At 34.5% G+C, this 19,918-nt stretch overlaps 1 protein-coding gene across 2 annotated transcripts in view; it reads right to left on the bottom strand.

Moving 5' to 3' along the window:
* LRP12 (low density lipoprotein receptor-related protein 12) overlaps positions 1-19,918 on the bottom strand; it is a 112,155-nt gene that overhangs the window by 37,057 nt on the left and 55,180 nt on the right. Inside the window, exon 2 of one of the 2 annotated variants that reach the window (XM_012645302.1) lies at positions 6,982-7,038. The exons of the other annotated variant lie outside the window; for it this stretch is intronic. Within the exon in view, the coding sequence (XP_012500756.1) occupies positions 6,982-7,038 (57 nt within the window). The remainder of the gene's footprint in view (positions 1-6,981; positions 7,039-19,918) is intronic. 2 annotated transcript variants of the gene reach the window in all.

The raw sequence follows: 19,918 nt of genomic DNA, 5'->3' as shown, positions 1-19,918 counted from the left end.
TAAGGAAATTAATTGTAATTTAGAAAGTATGTCCCAATTAAAAAGGCCATAGCTGAATTATTAATTGTAAAAGGCAAATAGGGATCAGCAGTGGGCTAGGCCTTTGAATACTAGAACAAAATGCAAATACACAAACGCAAGAAACAGTGACAATTCTGATAGAATAAAATTTTGATGGCATAAAGAACAATACATAAAAACTATCTGAAGTTTGTTTTATATACTCTGCCAATTCAGTTAATATGAATAAGGATTAAGAAAGGAACTTCCTAAGTAAATACTCTCTTTCTCAGTTCTCAGAACGTGTCAGCTTCTCCTGACAAAAGATTCCAACCCAAATGTAGAATCAAGATGAAACCAACCTCAGAGAGAGTATTTAACTATTGTTAAAAGGTAGGAACATTTAGAAGCTGTATCATTGATAACTGGGAATAACACATTTATCTCATACGTAAAAAAATCCCTTCTACCTGAGAAAGCAGCAAGCCCCAACATCTCTTCCTATTAGCAACCAAAAAATCATTTTTACATTTTAGGCTAGTTTTTCCCTAACTATAATGGAAAGCCACTCTCATTCTTTGCAATGTTACAATACTACAGGCCATAAATCAAAAACAGAAGAAAACAGTTACTTTAAAAAAAAAAAAAAAACAATCTGGGGGAAATAAAAGGTTGGGATTTTAATAGAAACATAATGAAAAAAGTGAAACAAGAAAAACATGATCATACTGAACATAAATGCTCTCATACACTGTAGATGGCTGTGTAAACTGACACATCCATTTTTGAAAGCAATGTGTCAAAAGGTTTCTAGAATCATTAAATTATTTATAATCTTTGAAACAGTAATTCTACTTCCAGAAATTTATGCTAAGGAAATATTTTTAGGAATAAAAAAGGTTAGATATATAGTTGACCCTTGAACAACATGGGTTTGAACTGCGCGGGCCCATTTATATGTGGATTCTTTTCAATAAATGTTGGAAAATTTTTTGGAGATCTGCAACAATTTGAAAAACTTGCAGACAGACTGCACAGCCTAGAAATACTGAAAAAACTAAGAGAAGAGTTAGGTACGTCATGAATGCATAAAATATATGTAGACACTAGTCTATTTTATCATTTACTACCATAAAATATACACAGATCTGTTATAAAAAGCTAAAATTTATCAAAGCTAAAGCACACAAAACTTACAGATTGCACATGGCACTATTTGCAGTCAAGAGGAACATAAAGATGCAGTATTAAATCATAATTGCATAAAATTAACTATAGTGCATACTGTACTACTGTAATAATTTCATAGCCACATCCTGTTGCTATTGTGGTGAGCTCAAGTGTTGCAAGTATCTGCTTAAAACACTGTGTGACGCTAATCGTCTCCATGAGAGCAGTTCATCTCTCTAGCAAATTGCATATCACAGTAAAAAGTGATCTCATGTGGTTCTCCTATATTTTTCATTGTATTTAGTACAACACTGTAAACCCTGAATAACGCCACAGGACCCATATGAAATGCTGCTAGAGATGTTAGAAGTGTGCCCCAAAAGCAAAGAAAAACCATGATATTACAAGAAAAAGTTGAATTTCTTTATATGTATTATATATTGAGTTCTGCAGCTGCAGTTATTTGCCATTTCAGACAGACAATTCATCTTATAAACAGACAATGTAAAGTTATGGTATCAAATACAGTACAGCACTGTAAATGTATTTTTTCTTATGATTTTCTTAATAACATTTTCTTTAGCGTTACTCTATTGTAAGAATACAGTATATAATACATATAACATACAAAATATGTGTTAACAGACTGTCTTTGTTACTGGTAAGGCTTCCAGTCAACAGTAGGCTATTATGTAATTAAGTTTTGAAGGAGTCAAAAGTTATACATGGATTTTTGAATGTGTAGGGGATTGGTGTCCCTAACCCCGTTGTTCAAGGGTCAACTGTATATTAATATGTCCCTTGAACATGATCCAGACTAGAGAAAATCCATTGGAAATGACCCATTGGTTTGTTTAAGAACATTATAGTGTAGCATCTTGATGGGAATTTTATGAAGGCATTAAAATAATGGATATAAAGACTAATGAAAAAAATAGAAGGTATTGCATAAAATGTTAACTAGAAAGGAGATAAAATTAGTTATAACTCAAATACATATGCAATCATGTTTAAGGTATGCACAGAAAAAGCACAAATGAAATAAATTAATATATTAATTATACTATACTAAGATTAATGAGTGGGGATTTTCTCAATCTTTTTGCTTTTTTCCAATTTTTCTAAATGTTTATGTAACTTGTATAATAAATAAATAGAATTTGTGAAAACAAAAACTTAACTTGGAAGTTATGAAGAGTAGGGAGAACATAAACTATTTCTAGAATTATCCTGGTTCAGATCAATATCATAGATTATAGAGTTAAATTCAAAGTATCTACATTTTTAAAAAATCAAATATATTTGTTTAATATTGGCAAAAGTCTTATCACAAACCAACTTGACCTAAAATATGTTTCATTCCATGTAGCAGATCAGCAGTAATTTAGCTATTTAAAAAATTCAGACATTGAAAAACCCACGAGACATATAATTTAGACTTTTTAAAAAAACAGCATTAAAATAGCCTTCCTACTCTCTCATATATACAATTAAATTACTTGGCAGCTTCTATTCTATAATTTCATAATGATTTTTATATACTATTAGATTTACAAAAATGCCATCTGCCTTTTTTCCTTTTTCTAATTTATATGTGAAGGGAGATTTAAAATTCTAGACCATGAAAAGTTCTCAATTAAAGAAAAAAGCATAAAAAAGAAGATCTTATCCAATAATTCTTTCCCATTACATAATCACTAAATACATACTTATTTTTTTCTTTCTTCAGTTCCTTGGAATGAATATATACTTATTTTTTGATAATTTAACTAAAATTTCTTATGTCAATCTGTAGCATAAGAACCAGCAAAAAGGCAAATACTTACGTCTCTAGGCAAGAATTTGAAAAGGAAGATGGAAATGAATAGAATATTAAAAATATAAACAAATTATTCCAAGCACAAGAACCAAAAATATATTGTCAATCAGAAATCAACAGTTCCCCCCAAATTCACGAGTAAACAAAACTAAGCACTTAGCACTATTCCTAATTAATAACATAAGAAAAGTTAATTTAAGTCATTTACTGCTTGCAAGATATTCTAACTAGGCCTTTTATAAATTCGTATGCTAACTTAATATGCTCATTACTTGCTATAGTAAGTACATTAATAGCACATTATAGGTGCATTTTGCACATTTACTTCTGACATTAAATGGTCAGTTCCTTGAGATACGAATATTTTACTCATTGCTTACTTCTACCCTTCTTGGCACAAGGTCCGTATCAGGTACTTAATACATACTAAATGAATTGAATTCACTTAAAGACAGGGTGACCACATATCCTGATTTTGTCTAGGACAGCCCTGGTTTTGTTAGTGCTGCCAGCATAATTAAAAATAGTGTACTCTTTTACTTTCAAAGTGTCCTGATTTGGATAATAAATTACTTGATAACACTAACTGTAGACAAGTTAAAATTCTTTCTAAAATTGTCAGTATACTTTCCAAAGTGCAAACAATGACTGAAGTAGGGCACTGAGCACTCGAAATGGAGTATCAGAGGTGAAAGGAGCAGTGAAGAGTAGAAGAGATCGGTACCACCACAGCACACTGCAGTGCCTCACCACTTTTGTTGCTTGCTGGTCTCAAGAGAGAGCAAGTTGTACGTTTAGAGATTCTTCCAAAGGCTAGTTCTCTATTTAGACCAGCACTGAAGGGGCCCTAGTTTCTACTGGGGATACAAGGATTTCAGAAAGCTTATATTACATTAAACATTACATTTACAGCTCCACACTGGCCATAAAAAAAATGCAATGAATCTGTGTACCCAAAAGCACCTTGAGACAGCATCCTTTTATTTTTTTAATAGTATAATTAGAATAGATTTCATATATAATTCTTCTCATTCTACAGAAGAAAGATTTTATAAGATCAGACTTCAGGAAAAATAATAAGCCATAAGTAAGGTTTCACTGACCTCTGAAATGGAGTATTTTATTGATGTACAGATGTATTTAATTAAAACACACATTTTGTAATGGGCTAAATTGTGTCACCACCACAATTCATATGTTAAGTCCTAACCCCAATACTTCAGAATGTAACTGTATTTGGAGAGAAAGGGTCTTTAAAGAGGTAATTAAGTTAACACGGGGTCAGATGGGTGGGCCCTAATATAATATGGCTGATGTCCTTATAAGAAGAGGAGATTAGGACAACCGTATACACAAAGGGAAGACTATGTGAAGACACAATTAGAAGACAGTCATCTACAAGCCAAAGAGAGAGAAACTTCGAAGAAACCAACCCCGCTGATATCTTGATCTCAGAATTCTAGCCTACAAAATCATAAGAAAATAAATTTGTTGTTTAAGTTATCCAGTATGTTGCACTCTGTTATGGTAGCCCTTGCAAACTAAAATACACTTCCAAATATACATCTGAAATTCAGAAGTAGGGAAAAAAAGATTTTACAATGTAAAACATCTTTTACATTATTTTAAAGTGAACAATTTTTAAACTGATTTTTTTTTCAAGGAATTTATTTAAGGGCAATATCAATGCTCAACAAGAGTCTAGTAGTTTTAATTTCAAGAAAACATAAAAATAAGTAGCATCTAATCTTGATGAGTTGACACAAAATTCAGAATTTAAGTAAATACTGGATCTGTCCAAATTTCCATAATTTCTCATATTCTATATTAATCTGCATAATTCAGCAAATCAATATTTTGCAAATGACCAATGTATATTATAAAATCATACATGGTAAGAAAATCTGTTCAAAGGGCAAGAAAGACCAATTAGATTTTAATGTAACAGAGTACAAAAAGTTCACTGAAATGTTTTCAGATTCTACAATGCCACTAACCTTAAATAAACTGCCACTTGTTGAGTTTTGGTATAGTATCAAAGAAGAATATTCACAATTATCTAAAAAAGATTGTTAAAATATTCCTCTCTTTTCCCATTACACATCAGTGTGAAGCTGGACTGTCTTCACATATGTTAAATAAAACATCATGTTGCAAAAGACTGAATGCAGAAATAGATGTGAGAATCCAGCTATCTTCTTTTGAGCCAAAAAATTAAAGACTTTACAAAATTATCAAACAATGCTATTCTTATTAATGTTTTGAAAAATATTTTTCATGAAACTATTACATATTGATGTAAACATGCAATGTGTTCATTATTCTTATTTTAAATTCAATTAATAAGTTTTAAAACAGTTTCTCAGTTTCAATTTCTAATACAGTAAATACTGGTAGCTCTAGCCCACATAAACAAAAACTCTTTGAAGTCCTTATATGGACTGAATTGTGTCCCCCTCTTAAAACCCAATGTTGAAACCCTAACTCCCTGGAGATAGAGCCTTTAAGGAGGTAACAGGTTAAATGAGGTCACAAGGGTGGGGCACTAATTCAACAGGATTGATGTTCTTATATGAGGAAGAGACACAAGAGACCTCTTTTTCTGAGCACTGCAGAAGACAGGCCATGTGAAGACACACTAAGACTGTAGCTATCTACAAGCCAGGAAGAGAGGTCTCACCAGGAACTAACCCTGCTAACACCTTGATCTTGGACTTCTGGCCTCCAGTACTGTGAGAAAATTAGTATCTGTTATTTAAGCTATCCAATAGTATTTTGTTATAGCAGCCCAAGCAGACCAATACAGTCCTTAATAGTTTTTAAAAGCTTAAAAGGGTCCTGAGACAAAAAATTTTGAAAATCACTGAATTAGACAGTAACCAATTGGTTGTGAAAATTAAAATATGTCTGTAAACAATCTTACTACATAGTTACAACTTGGAAAAGTAATCATAATTCTCATTAGTTACTGAAAATATAAACAAAAAAGGCGGTCATCTTTCAAATAATCTTAATTTTACTTGATGTATATAATTATATGCCATTTCAAAGCATATTTTAAAAAGTGAAACAAATTGGTAAAGAATTAATGCAGGCTACGGAGGCACCTGCTTTTCATTTTTAGGAAACCAGGTTAGTCAATGTGTTTGGCTAGTGCATACTAACCCTTAGAATAGTGGTCCCCAACCTTTTTGGCACCAGGGACTGATCTCGTGGAAGACAATTTTTCCATGGATGGGGGTTATGGGGGGGAGGCAGAGCTCGGGCAGTGATGTGAACAATGGGGAGCAACTGCAGCCCAGTTCCTAGCAGGCATGGACTGGTACTGGTCCACTGCCTGGCTGTTGGGGACCGCGGCCTTAGAGTAATTGTTAAGTCTATTAACTTTCTGAATACAAAGTCATACACAAAAGAGCAAATCTTCAGTTTTCCTTCATGTAAGGAAAAATAACCACACAAATTATAAGATGACACAAAGAAGTCAATCGATGGATTGATAAATACACTATTTATACACTACACAAGCATGTCGTTGGGTTGCTTTTAATTGCAAATAAACTGTGCACTCAAGTACAACAGTTTTACATAGAGTAGTACTCTAATCTAAAAATGAAGCAAAACGTTTAATTTCTAAGGCTCTAATCCTAGGGATAGCACTCAAATTACATTTTAATAAGTTTCATTTCATATAACTTTGTATGGAAAGAAAATACTAATTCAACTTGAGCTAACTTTTCTCTTGGTTCAATGTTTGTATGAAAAAATAATTATGCAGTCCATCTGGAAGAGTATAATCAATCCCTGGGCATGCAAGTATCAATTTTATCTTATGAGAATTTCTCCATGTTCCAGTTATTTCATTCCTTATTACATGCTGCAAAAAGCAGTAATAATTTTTATAGCCAAATATCACATCATAAGATACCAGGTGGCTTTCAATATTTACCATATAAGTCATGCATGAAATTTAAACATTACAAAAAATGACTTACCAGTTGACACTCCTGAAATATGCACATTTTCAGAATGTTCTGCAAGAGCACCATTTCCTAAAATTAAACATAATGAATAAACTAATTTCCAAGATAAAATTTATAAAAATTTTTCAGATCTTCCTTTTAAAAGAGAAACAACATAGAGCTATTTTTAATATTCAAAAACTAAAGTTTCTTATAATAATCTTCAAAACAATACTAAAAAATACTAAAATACTAATAGTAATAGGGAAAACAAAACATTTTGGAAATCACAACAATGTAGCATAAAATATAAAGGTCAAATATATAGATCTGATTAACACCAGAAAGAATTTTCCATCAATTAATAATCAAAAGGGAACTTAGTACTACTCCTAGAAAAAAGAGAACATAGCTTTTTAAAAATTGCATTCCTCTAAAAGCATGTCCCATCAGCCACAAGCCAGCTTTATTACTGTTAGGGACACACATGTTGGTACTTTAAATAAAAAAAAAATGTCTTACATTGTTTTCTAAATTTTTCAACCTCTTCTCATCGACAACTGTAACAGTCTTAAGAGCAAGGGCAGAATTATATCCTATTTTGGTAGCTGCTGATATAAATAATTTTATTCTACAGAGCTGGGCACATAGAAGCTTTCTAATAACTTACCGAATATCATCTAATAAAATAAAAGTATGGTTTTACAAAACTTCCATTTAAAGTACTGAGGATATTTATTCCCTCAAGTTAATATAAACTGTGTCCCTTCAGGTATTCATGTTTTTTAAAAATTTGCATTTTATTTTATAAATTATTTCCATCTACTTCTGTTCTTCCTTGTATAAACTGCTGTTACTTCTAAAGTTTTGTCTCTCTCTACTCATTAGTTGAATCTGCCATCACAACAGCTCAGGACCCGGCAGACAGAGAAAGGATTCTCCTTGGAGTGGAGTGGGGGAGGAAACTAGTTGGGAAAAGCTTAAAAAGGTTAAAGCAGAATTCTCTTTTGTGGTTGAGTGGAGAAAATAGCAAAAATTTTTCTTTTACAATGATCACAGTTCTATGATTGCTTGATTATTGTACAGCACCCCTACTGCACTAAGCTATAGAACAGAATCTGTGTTTATTTCGCTCACCATTGTACGCACAACTCCTGGAACGGAGGAGGTACTCAAATAGCTGATGGGTGAATAAATGAGGGACGCGATGATGATTAAAATGAAATCATGCCAGTTAAGCACTTGATATAGTGCCTGGCACATAGCAATGAATTAATTTTTGTAACTGTGTAAAGTATATTATTACTAACGAATAAGAGTGATAAAACAATATTTTTAGTTCAACTACAGACAGCTATATCTTTCAAAATGAAAAAAAAAATGTTTCCCTCAATTAAGAATGATACAACAGAAACGATGAAATAAGTGTGAGCTGTATTAAGTATACAAATAAATCCGATTTTAGTTATTTTAAGTACTATGCATTAATACTACATAAGGCACAATTTCTTTTTCCCAGCAATGTTAAATGGTGTATATATAGAATAGAAACTATTATGCTAGAAAAACCCCATCCATTTCTTTACCATACACTACTTATAAAAATAGATAGCAGAAACAAGACATAAAATTGATACAATAAAACACCTAGTAAGGTTTCCCAAAGGTCAGTATGAAGTGTCTAAAACCTTGCTACTCACAAGTAGAACAGCAGTACTGGCCACCTTGGGAGTTCAGTAGAAATGTGGAGACTCAGGCCCACCCTGGATTATTGAACCTGAATTTGCACTTTAACAACATCCTCCTGTATTCTATGCACATTAAAGCTGAAGAAGCACTAGTAAGGCTTTGGCTTAAATTTTCTACTTCTGTATTACATAACTACACATTATAGCTGTGTAATGTGTGATGCTAAGGTCTCCGATATCCCTAAGGTAGCATATTAAATTATGTTCAGGAGAGTTTTAATATTAGATTTTTTTTCTGTTAAGAGAGAGGAGTCTTGCTGTGTTGCCAGGCTGAACTCGAACTCTCAGGCTCAAGCAATCCCACCATCCCACCATTTCAGTCTCCTGAGTAGCTGGGACCACAGGCGCATGCTATGGCACCTGGCTTAGATATATTTGATACATTAAATCTTTTTTTCTAATTTGGTAAGCAGAGTTAAGACAGGTAGAAGGAAAAAAAGCAGTATAATGTAGTATTGAAGATTGTGGATTCTTGACTATATTGTCGGGATTTTAATTCCAGCTCCTTACTTACTTGCTGTGCAAATTAGGGCAAGTTACCTAACCTCTCTGTGCCTAAAATGGAGACAATGCCTTCCTTATAGGGCTTAGTGGAATCCTTTATAATGGTAAAAAAAAAAAAGAATTAATTTAAATCTATATCAATATGCAAATGAATAAACTGATACATCCTTACAATAAAATATTCAATCAACTAAATGAAATAATTCTCTATGTACTAACTTGGACAGATACACATTAAATTAGAAATGTTTCAGAACAGCACTGAAGTATGATCTAATTTTAACTTTAAAATTATGTATTTACAGTTTATAATATGCAGATGTTAAGCATGTCATATATATGCACGTGCATTTATCCAAACATTGATGAGTCTAAAGGTATCCACAACCAGTGGAGGAAAACCTCTGGAATTGGAATCAGAGAGGAAGACTTGTTTTGTATACTTTAGCACTGACCAAATTTGTCACAAATAGGCACAGATTTCTTTAAAAATTTCATTCATATTAGAAAAAAAGAGAAATACGTGAACAGAGTATAGTTCATTTCTCTTCATTCTGGAAAAAAACAGAAATCTAATAAATACTCTGCTAAATATTATAAAATATAATAATTCTATAAAAGTATTAATGATTTTTAAAACTCATTAACACCTTAAAATGTAAAACATGATACTGCTAATTTTCCATATATTCACTCTAACTTAAACACAGTACTATTTAGAAGCTTAAATAAAAAGTCAATGATAATTTCTGTTAATATCAAATAACCATACTTTTTTGGTTATATTAGATATTTCTGATTCTGAACATCATGTGAAGAAGTAAGTAGGCTACATGGGCTACTTAATTCATGTGTACTCCTATTCTAAAAAAAATTTTTACAAATATGTCACTTATATAACACAATTATTTCCATGTTGTCAGCAGATAGCCCAAAGAAAACTGCTTTGTTCATACAAAGCAAATTATATTCTCCCCAACTCCCAAGAAAAAAAAATCTCATATGTTGGAGTATATACAACCACCCCCTCCTTACTATAACTACAGTGTTCAAATGTAGCCATTGTAGACATTCTTGCAGAAGTCACCCTTTAGAGGTAGCAAATACTGGGAAAATACAGTCTGATAAAATATTACTTCTATAACTATACACTAGCAGCCCGTCTAGTTAATCAACCAGCTAAGTAGAGAACTCCTAAAAAAGTATTTCATGTTAGAGATTCATTACTGCTTAAATCAGAAAATAATTTTTATGACATAATTTTTTTTGTCCCATTAACTAAATACCAAGAGGTAATCAATTGTTACCATTTTTCACTATTCTGTAGTTTAGACTACAAGAATCAACCGGAAGAGTCACTGCATTAGGAAAGAAGCTAAAAGAACAGTGTTTAAAGAGTTTGAGTTCTGAATCCACACTCCTTGTAATCAAACCCCAGTTCTACTATTTATGCAGTCAAGAACCTTAATTAAGCTACTACTCCTAAGATTTGGTTTGCTCACCTGTATAATGGGGATGTCATCATAAGAGAATGTCTAAAAGCATCTGTGTTGCTTTTTTATCTTAATGTTCTCTTTTATTTGTTTTGTTAATTTAAGAACTACAGAGTTCCTAAAAAATAGCCAATAAATACATCTGAGATTTGATCGATATGTGCCAGCCAACTCCTAAGTGCCTTACAAATGTTCCCTCAGCTAATCCTTAAAACAATGGCTCATTTTACAGAGGAGAAAACCAAAGCTTCTAGCAGTCTGACAATCTTTTCAAAGAGCTAGTAATTAGAATGACTGAAAATTCAAATCCACAGTCATTAAGAAGCTTGTGTTCCTCACTTTTTCTTGCTTATAGAAGAAATAGTTAGCTAGGCATGGTGGTGCTTGCCTGTAATCCCAGATACTGGAGAGGCTGAGGTGGCAGGATCACTTCAGCCTAGGAGTTTCACTCCAGTCTTAGTAGCAGAAGGAAGAGATGGATGGATGGATAGAAGGAAGGAAGGAAGGAAGGAAGGAAGGGAGGGAGGGAGGAAGAAATAGTGCTTAGCTCTCAGAGTTAAAACCCACTTGCCACAGCTATTCCAATTTGTATGGGGAAAAACATTGGTTTAAAAATTAAATGACCAGTGGCTACAAGTAACATCCATCAAGCATAAATACACACACACACAGACACACAGACACACACACACACACACACACACACACAAACCAAAAAAGCAAAGATGGTTCCTATTTTATTGTACTGTTGGGAAAAGTCCATATTCCTAATAGGACTTGCCAAGTTCTCCACAGTCTGGTCCCTCCCAACTACTTTTCTAAAGTTTTATCTCTTGTGATCAATTTTTCAATTCTATCTCTTCTTTCCAGTAATAATGGATTACTTTTAGAAACGTATCAGCTGTTTCTCTTACGTTTGGACTTTCCTCTAGTATTATTTCTTTAGGGAGACATCTCTTGATTTCCCTACACTAGGTTAGGTCATTCTGTTATAAGCTTTTACAGTATCCAATACTGTCATTTTTGAAAATTTATCACATTTGTGTTATATGTATAATGCCTATATTCCCCACTAGATCTCAATGAGGGGACACAGCTGGGTTTTGTTTTACAACCCTAGTGACTACCAGAGAACATAACACATAAGAGGGGATACTTAGTCCATATCTGCCCTAATAAATGAATGAATAGTAAGCTGATACATAAGAGGTATGCATAGTCCCTGCTTCCAAAGGGTTGACAATCTATTAAGATGGTAAACGAAATGAAAATATAACAAAACAGGAGGAAACAATACAAAACAAACAAAAAAAGTAGCAGACTTTTTATTCAAGGGGGAAACCCTAGAGGCTTTTCTACTAAAAATAGGAATGAAGACAGGAGTGGCCACTATAGTTACTAATATTAGTCAATTCAATTAAACAAGAATTGTAAAAGAAAAGGTAAAACTGTGTTTATCTGCAGATGCTATGGTTGTACATCTATTTGAAAAACCCAAGACAGTCAACAACAATAAAAGACTACAAACAGGAAAATTTAGTAAAGTAGTAGTATACAAAATAAGCACATGGAAATGAAAATCCTTCATAAATGCAAAACAATAGCCAGCCAGGAGATATAGCAGAAAAGACCCCATTTTCAGTAGCAACAACAACAACAACAAAAAAAGATAGATTTTTAAAAACTCAGACATCAAACTCTGTGCTGCTAGTCATAACAGAGTAATTGGTAAAGAACCAGCAATTTTGCTGTGTACAACTAAAAAATCTGGGGAAAATACACACACACACACACAAAACCCCCCAAAAACAAAAAACAGACATTGGACAACAGGCAGTATAAGACTGTGATCCCCGAGAAAAGGGAAGAAAATTTAAAGTGAGCCCTATTATTGCACTGGCTTTCTGCCTGGAGACTTCCTGGACCCTGGCACATTGAGGGAAAACCTAAGCAGAGCATGAAGATCTTGCTAAGCTGAGGAGACAGACTGGAGTTTAGAGGAACTGAGGCAGCAGAAATGTTCAGAGTACAAGGAAAGGGAGAGGGTCCTTTGCGGGGGTAACCCTTCAAAAATCTGCATTACGGTCCTAGTCTTAGGCTGAATGTGTAAAGTGACACTTCACAAAGTCAGGCAAAGAACTAATACTGGAAGCTCAAACAATGCATCCCACAAAGGTGAAAGATGCTTAAGCTCTGACTAGTACAGAGACCTTGATGAACACATCTGCGTTACCAGCAGATCAGGAAGTTCACCTGTTCCTTAGGAGTAGGGCTATTTTAGCGCCAGAGCAAAGGCTACTCTATAACTGCCCTAACAAAGCTTTTAAAACAAGCTTCAAATGGAACTCCCCAAAATTGCTGGTAGAAGTATAAAATAGTACATCCACTTTAGAAAACAGTTTCTTTTCAAGATGAGCATATACCTATGTGATATACAATATGTCATATTATATGACTTATATGACATACAATTCCACACCAAGGAAAGAGAAATGAAAACATATCAAAAAAGCAAAAAGGAATTCCAAAAACATACCGAGTAAAAGAAGCAACACAAAAGAAATCATACTGTATGATTTTATTATTAACATATAAAGTTCTAAAACAGGAAACACTGTCTATAGGGGCAGAAATCAAATCACTGGCTGCCCAGGTGGGAGGTAGGGGTGACTACCTTGTAAGGAACATGAAATAACTTTTTTTTTTTTTTTTTTTTGAGACAGTGGTCTCACTCTGTTGCCCAGGTTGGAGTGCAGTAGCTATGATGGTAGCTGACTGCAGCCTGGAACTCCCGGGCTCAAACAATCCTGCTTCAGCCTCCTGAGTAGCTAGGACTAGACGCATGTGCCACCGGGCTAGTTCTTTAAATTTTTTGTAGAGTTGGGGTCTCGCTATATTGTTCAGGCTGGTCTCGAACTCCTGTTCTCCAGGGATCCTCCAACCATAGCGTCTCCCAAGCGCTGAGATTACAGGCGTGGACCACTAAAGAATGAGGTGGTAACAACAAGGTAATGAAAATGTTCTGTATCTTAATCGTGGTGTGTTACATGGGTGTATATGTTTGCTAGAATTCATCAAAATGTAACTTCAAAATGGATGCATTTTATTGTATGCAAATTTTACCTCATTAAAGTTGACTTAAAACAATAAAGTCAAGAGGTAGATAGGTTGGACTTCAGGCTTGATTTGATTCAGGGATGTCGCTTCCTTTCTCCCTGATTCTCCTGGCTGTGTGCTGGCTTCCTTACCAACCTGACAAAATGGCTGTGGCAGTTCCAGGCATCACATCCAGAGGAAGAGGGAGTACTTGTGTCCCATCTTTTGCAACCCAAAACTCCGATATTCATTATGTATAGAATGCCTTATGTCACATGCCTACCCACGTCGAGAAAAATAAAATGGAATATGATGATTGGCAGAAGACTAGGAGTGAGGTGTTGAATTAATTTTTCCAAAACATATGAAAGCATTGTTAAAAAAGAGGAAAGGGATAACTGGATGACAGGCAGCCAACAAACAACTACTGCAGCACTTTTCCTTCCAAACAGAGTCCAATGCCTTATCTTTGCATTCAGGATCTACATAGTCTAGGATCCAAACACCCTTCTCAATTTTAATTTCCCCTATTCCTTTGTGTGCCAAACACACCAGCTTTCCATCCTGTTTAAAAAAGAAAAAACAACAAAAATTCTCTTCCTATATCTTCATTTATCAAATTTTTAGAGAAATTTCGAGGTTCAATTAAATGTTAACTCAGCCATAAGAGATCACCCTAATCAGAAGTGACTCTTTTAAACTCCTTTGACCAGCACGTCACATCTTTTAATGAACTAATGGACCCAGGCACTGACCATCAAGGGTTGCTAAATCAGGAAAAAAAGATAAAGAGACATCATGTGCCCCATCTCCTAATGAATACATAAAATAGAGGAATCTAGGCCAGGCACAGTGGCTCATGCCTATAATCCCAGTGCTTTGGGAGGCCGAGGTGGGAGGATCACCTGAGCCTGAGTTTGAAACCAGCCTGGGCAACATAGTGAGACCCTCTAAAAAAATAGGAAAAACTAGCCAAGCACGGTGGTATATGCCTGTAGTCCTAGCTACTCCGAAGGCTGAGGCAGGAGGATTGCTTGAGCCTAGGAATTTGAGGCTGCAGTGAGCTATGATGACACCATTGCACTCTAGCCCAGGCAACGGAGTGAGATTATGTCTCAAAAAGAGGAATCTGCATTTGTCCAAGATTCTACCTAAAGCAGCACTCTCCAACAGAACTTTCTGCAATGAAGAAAATGTTCCATAGAAGCACTGTCCAATATGGTAGCTCTTAGCCAGGTGTGGCTACTGATTATTTAAAGTGAGGCCAGTGACCTTAGAAACTAAACTTTCAAAATTGTATTTTAATTAATTTAACTTTAAATTTAAAATAGCTCATGTGGCCAGTGGCTACCATATTAGGACAGTGTAACTGTAAATCCAATTACCAATTTATGGGAAAGGCAGAAGATAGAGGAATATTTTAAATCACACTATAGAGGGATATGTAGCAAACTCCAGACTGAAAAACTCTAAAGTATAGTTTCTTCAACAAATATATTGTAAGGTTTTAAAAAATGAAAAGTTGTGCAAGAGCCTACAGATTGAAAAAGGCTTAAGGGAAGTATTAAATAATTACAAAGTGTGGACCTTATCTGGATTCTGATGCATAAACAAACATTTATGACATTCATGAGACAACTGTAAATTTGAACCTGAGTATTTTTATAAAATTGAGGAAAAGTTAACAATCATTCCTGAGATAATGGCAAGGTACTTATATTTATTATTATAAAAAAGCACCCTTAACTCTTAAAGATATGTACTCTAAAATATTAATGGACAAAATAATGTCTGGCATTTTCCTCAAAATAATTTGGGGGAGGAAGAATTTCATAGACTATGAATGAGGCAGAATTATCTCCAGGTTATTAGAGCCCAGGTATTGGGCATATAGGGGTTCATTATCCTATTCTATCTACTTTTATAAACATTTGAAATTCTCCATAACAAGAAATTTAAGAAATGAAAAAAATACAACCCCCTTATAGCATATTATCTACTTATATGACACACAAAATGCGCTGTATTGGAGATTTGTGCAAATTATGTGTGTGTCCTAAAACATGTGGGTGTTTAAGATCAGGGTTTATATCATACACATTGTTTTACTTCCTTCAGTATTTTACATATACAAATTATGCAAAATAAAACATTTCTGACAATTTATTATAGTTTTAAGTTTCTTATTTAGTTTTACGGTAAGACAGCATTGAAAGGAACCTTACAGATAATTCATGTTAAACTATGTGAGAAGATTAAAAAAAAATAAGGGAAGAGGGGTCGAAACCCAGGTCCTAGAATCCTCAAATCTAACATTCTGTAGCCTGATCATTTTTTATTTGTGAAGATATATATGCAGAAAACAAAGCCGGGTAGATACATAGTTTTTTTTTTTTACTACCAATAAGGCTCTTACCCTCAAACACTAATAGTTTACTAGAAAGGCAGTTCACTGATAGTGGAGGGCTCATTTTGCCTAGGTTACATGTGAGAAGGCCTAAAATTTAGAATCAAAGTGTGCAGAGTTGCTATTTTCTCATTTCTCAAAACCACCATTGAATCTTGGCCCTCTGTTAAATGAGGTCGTAACGGTGGGGCCCTAATCCAAGACGACTGGTGTCTTCTGATAAGAGAACGAGACACCAGCTATATCTCTCTCCACATATGCACAGAGAAGAGGCCATGTGCAGACACAGTAAGGACACAGCAAGCTAAAAAGAGAGGCCACACCAGAAACCAACCCTGACTGCAACCAGATCTTGGACTTCTAGCCTCCAGGACTGAGAGAAAATAAATTTCTATTGTTTAAGCCACTCAGTCTTTGGTCTTTTTTTTTTTTTTCAGCATTACATTTTAGTTTATTTTCTTCCAATCTTCTTAATATGTACAGGTTTTGTGCTTTTTTTTTTTTTTTATTTCAGCATAATATGGGGTACAGATGTTTAGGTTACGTGTGTTGCCCTTGGTTCCCCCCACCAAGTCCGTGTTTCAAATATGTCCATCCTTTGGGTAGTGCTCATTGCACTCCTTGTGTATACAAATACCCGTCCCTTCCTCCCTCCTCCCCCCTCCTCCCGCTGCCCTCCCCCTTCCCCAGCATCCAATAGATGTTGTTCTGATATGTGCATTTATGTGTTGATTAGTTAATACCAATTTGATGGTGAGTACAAATGGATCCCGTTCTTCTGCTCTTGTGGTGCCCCACTTTGGATAATGGGCTCAAGTTTAATCCAGGAAAGTGTAAGTGGTGCTAGATCACTGTCATTTCTTATGATTGAGTAATATTCCATTGTAAACATGTATCAAATTATTGACAGGCACTTGGGTTGTTTCCACATTCTTGCAATAGTGAATTGTGCTGCCATAAACATTTGGGTGCAGATGTCCTTATCGTAGAATGTTTTCACACTAATACACACACTCTTCCCAGGTCTGGCTAGACCAAGATGTTTGTGAATCCCTTGTATGAAGAATTCAGTACCTTTTTCTGAGGAAAGGCTCCATAGTGTCTAACAAATACCTATAATGAGATGTTTAAAGCTAAAGCAAAAAAAAAAAAGGTTGAAAAAATCCTGGGAGATAAGATTATATTTTCCCGCTTTATTACCGGTATTCTAAAAGTATTATTTCTGTAGCTTTTTAATTGCAGCCATCCATTACGGATTTTATGAACTAGCCCGAACTTACTTGCCACTTAAAAATAATAATAGCAATGATTACTTATAACATCACTTTTTATGAAAAGATACATAATAATTTTTAAACCACACTCTTAACAGATATTTGGGAGTTCAATGTTTTTATAGTTTTAGACTTCTGTAGTATTATGTTTGTAAGATTTTATGTTTGAAATGTCTCAGAAATAAGGATATAATGATAATGAACTACTTACTCTATTACTTGAAGTACCCATACTAAACATAAGCTCCTAGTATTCAGAGAATGAATCATATCCCTTAAAGAACTTGCAAAGATCTTTATGAATCCTATTGTTGAGTATCTCAGTGAATGTTCGTTCATGCAGATGAAAATAACTTTCTCTATCCTAAAATTAGCTTGAACCACTGACATAAGAGCTCATGACATAAACTAGAAAAGGAATTTTAAGACCACATGAGTTCAAAGGTTCCTACCTATGACTTCTGTGGTTCACAAGAGAAAATATGAGGGTTTGAAGGGATTCAGAATTCCAGGAAAAAAAAAACCCAAACCAGAAGAAATTATACACTAATTTTTTATTGAAGCTTTATTGAAATATATTTCATATACTATAACATTCACCTTTTTAAAGTATATAATCGGTGGTTTTAGTATATTCAAGAAGTTGTCAGAAACAAGCTTTGTCCCATTAAAAAAAAAAAAAAAGTTGTACAACCAATACCACTATCTAATGTCTAGACATTTTCAACACCACCCCCCTCCAAAAAAGCTTGTACCTACCTATTAGCAGTCATTTCCCTTTCTGTCTTCCCTTAGCCCCTGGCAACAACTAATCTGGTTTCCATCTTCCTGGATTTTCCTCTTCTGGTCATTTCAAATAAATGGAATCATACAATATGCGATCTTTTGTGTCTAGCATGTTTCACATAGTTTTACGCTTTCACGGTCACCCATGTTGGAGCATGACTCAGTACTCCATTCCTTTTTATGGCTGAATAATATTCCACTGTATGAATATACTACAGTTTGGTTACCTGTTCACCAGCTGACAGATATTTGGGTAGTTTCCACTTTTTGTGACTAATACTGCTAAGAATATTTGTGTACAAATTTTTGTGTAAACATGTTTTCAACTCCCTTGAGTATACACATAACAGAGTGGAATTGGTGGGTCACATGGTAACCCTATGTTCACCTTTCTGAGAAACTGCCAAACTGTTTTCCAAATGGCTATACCATTTACATTTCCACCAGCAATGGGTAAGGGTTCAATTTCTCCACATTCTTGACCACATTTGTTATTATCCGTATCTGTCATTTAGCCATTCTAGTTCGTATGAAGTGCTATCTCATCATGGTTCTGATTTGCATTTCCCTAATGAGTACAGGTATGTGGTTCTTTTCATGTATTTATTGGCCATTTGTGTATATTCTTGGGAGAAATGTCCATTCAAATACTTTCCCCATTTCTTAACTGGTCGGATTATTTGTCTTTTTGTTATTGTTGAGTTGTAAGAGTTCTTTATACACTGCGGACAGGTATTGATTCCTTGGTTAGATACATGATTTGCAAATATTTTCTCCCATTCTATAGTTCGACTTTTCACTTTCTTGATGGTGCCCTCTGAAGCACAAATGTTTCTGATTTTGACACAGTTCAATTTACCTATTTTTCTCTTTTGGTGCTTGTACTTTGGCCACACTTTATAATTATACAGTTGACCCTTGAACAATGTCGGGGTTTGGGGTGCTGATCCCCTGGGCAGTCAAAAATCTACATATAGCTTTTGACTCTCCGTTGACCAGAAGCCTTACTAATAACATAAACAGTTCACTAACACAAATATTGTGTGTTACCTGTATTATACGCTGTATTCTTACAATAAAGCTAGCAAGAGAAAAGAAAATGTTGTTAAGAAAAATCATAAGATTTACTATACTACACCATACATGGAAGTGGATCATAATAAAGGTTTTCAACCTCATTGTCTTCACAATGAATAGAGGGAGGAGGGAGAGGAGAGGCAGGAGGAGAAGAGGGGGAAGAGGGAGAAGAGGGGGAAGAGGGGGAGGAGGGCGGGGAAGAGGAGGAGGAGGAAGAGGGGGTTGGTCTTGCTGTCTCAGGGGTGGCAGAGGGGGAAGAAAATCTATGTACAAGTGGACCTGCACAGTTTAAACCTGTATCGTTCAAGAGTCAACTGTATGTATACTTGCTGGATTCAGTCTGCTGGCATTTTGTTACATGATTTTTGCATCTATATAAATAATGGAAATTGATCTGTGCTTTTCTCATTTTTGGTATCATGATAATATTGGCATCATACAAGGAGTTAGGAAAAGTCTGTGAAAAGTACACGTGTGTGTTTATAGAACACACACACAAATATATATATACACACTGGGTGTTGTTACTTATGTATTTTATTCTTATTTAAGGAAATGAGCTTTTTTAAGTATATATTTTAGTAC

The sequence above is a fragment of the Propithecus coquereli genome, unplaced genomic scaffold (genome assembly GCF_000956105.1).
Source record: "Propithecus coquereli isolate 6110/MARCELLA unplaced genomic scaffold, Pcoq_1.0 Scaffold23, whole genome shotgun sequence".
Classification (NCBI taxonomy): domain Eukaryota; kingdom Metazoa; phylum Chordata; class Mammalia; order Primates; family Indriidae; genus Propithecus; species Propithecus coquereli.
The sequence above is the reverse complement of the archived record's forward strand: the minus strand, read 5'-3'. Positions and strand labels throughout refer to the sequence as shown.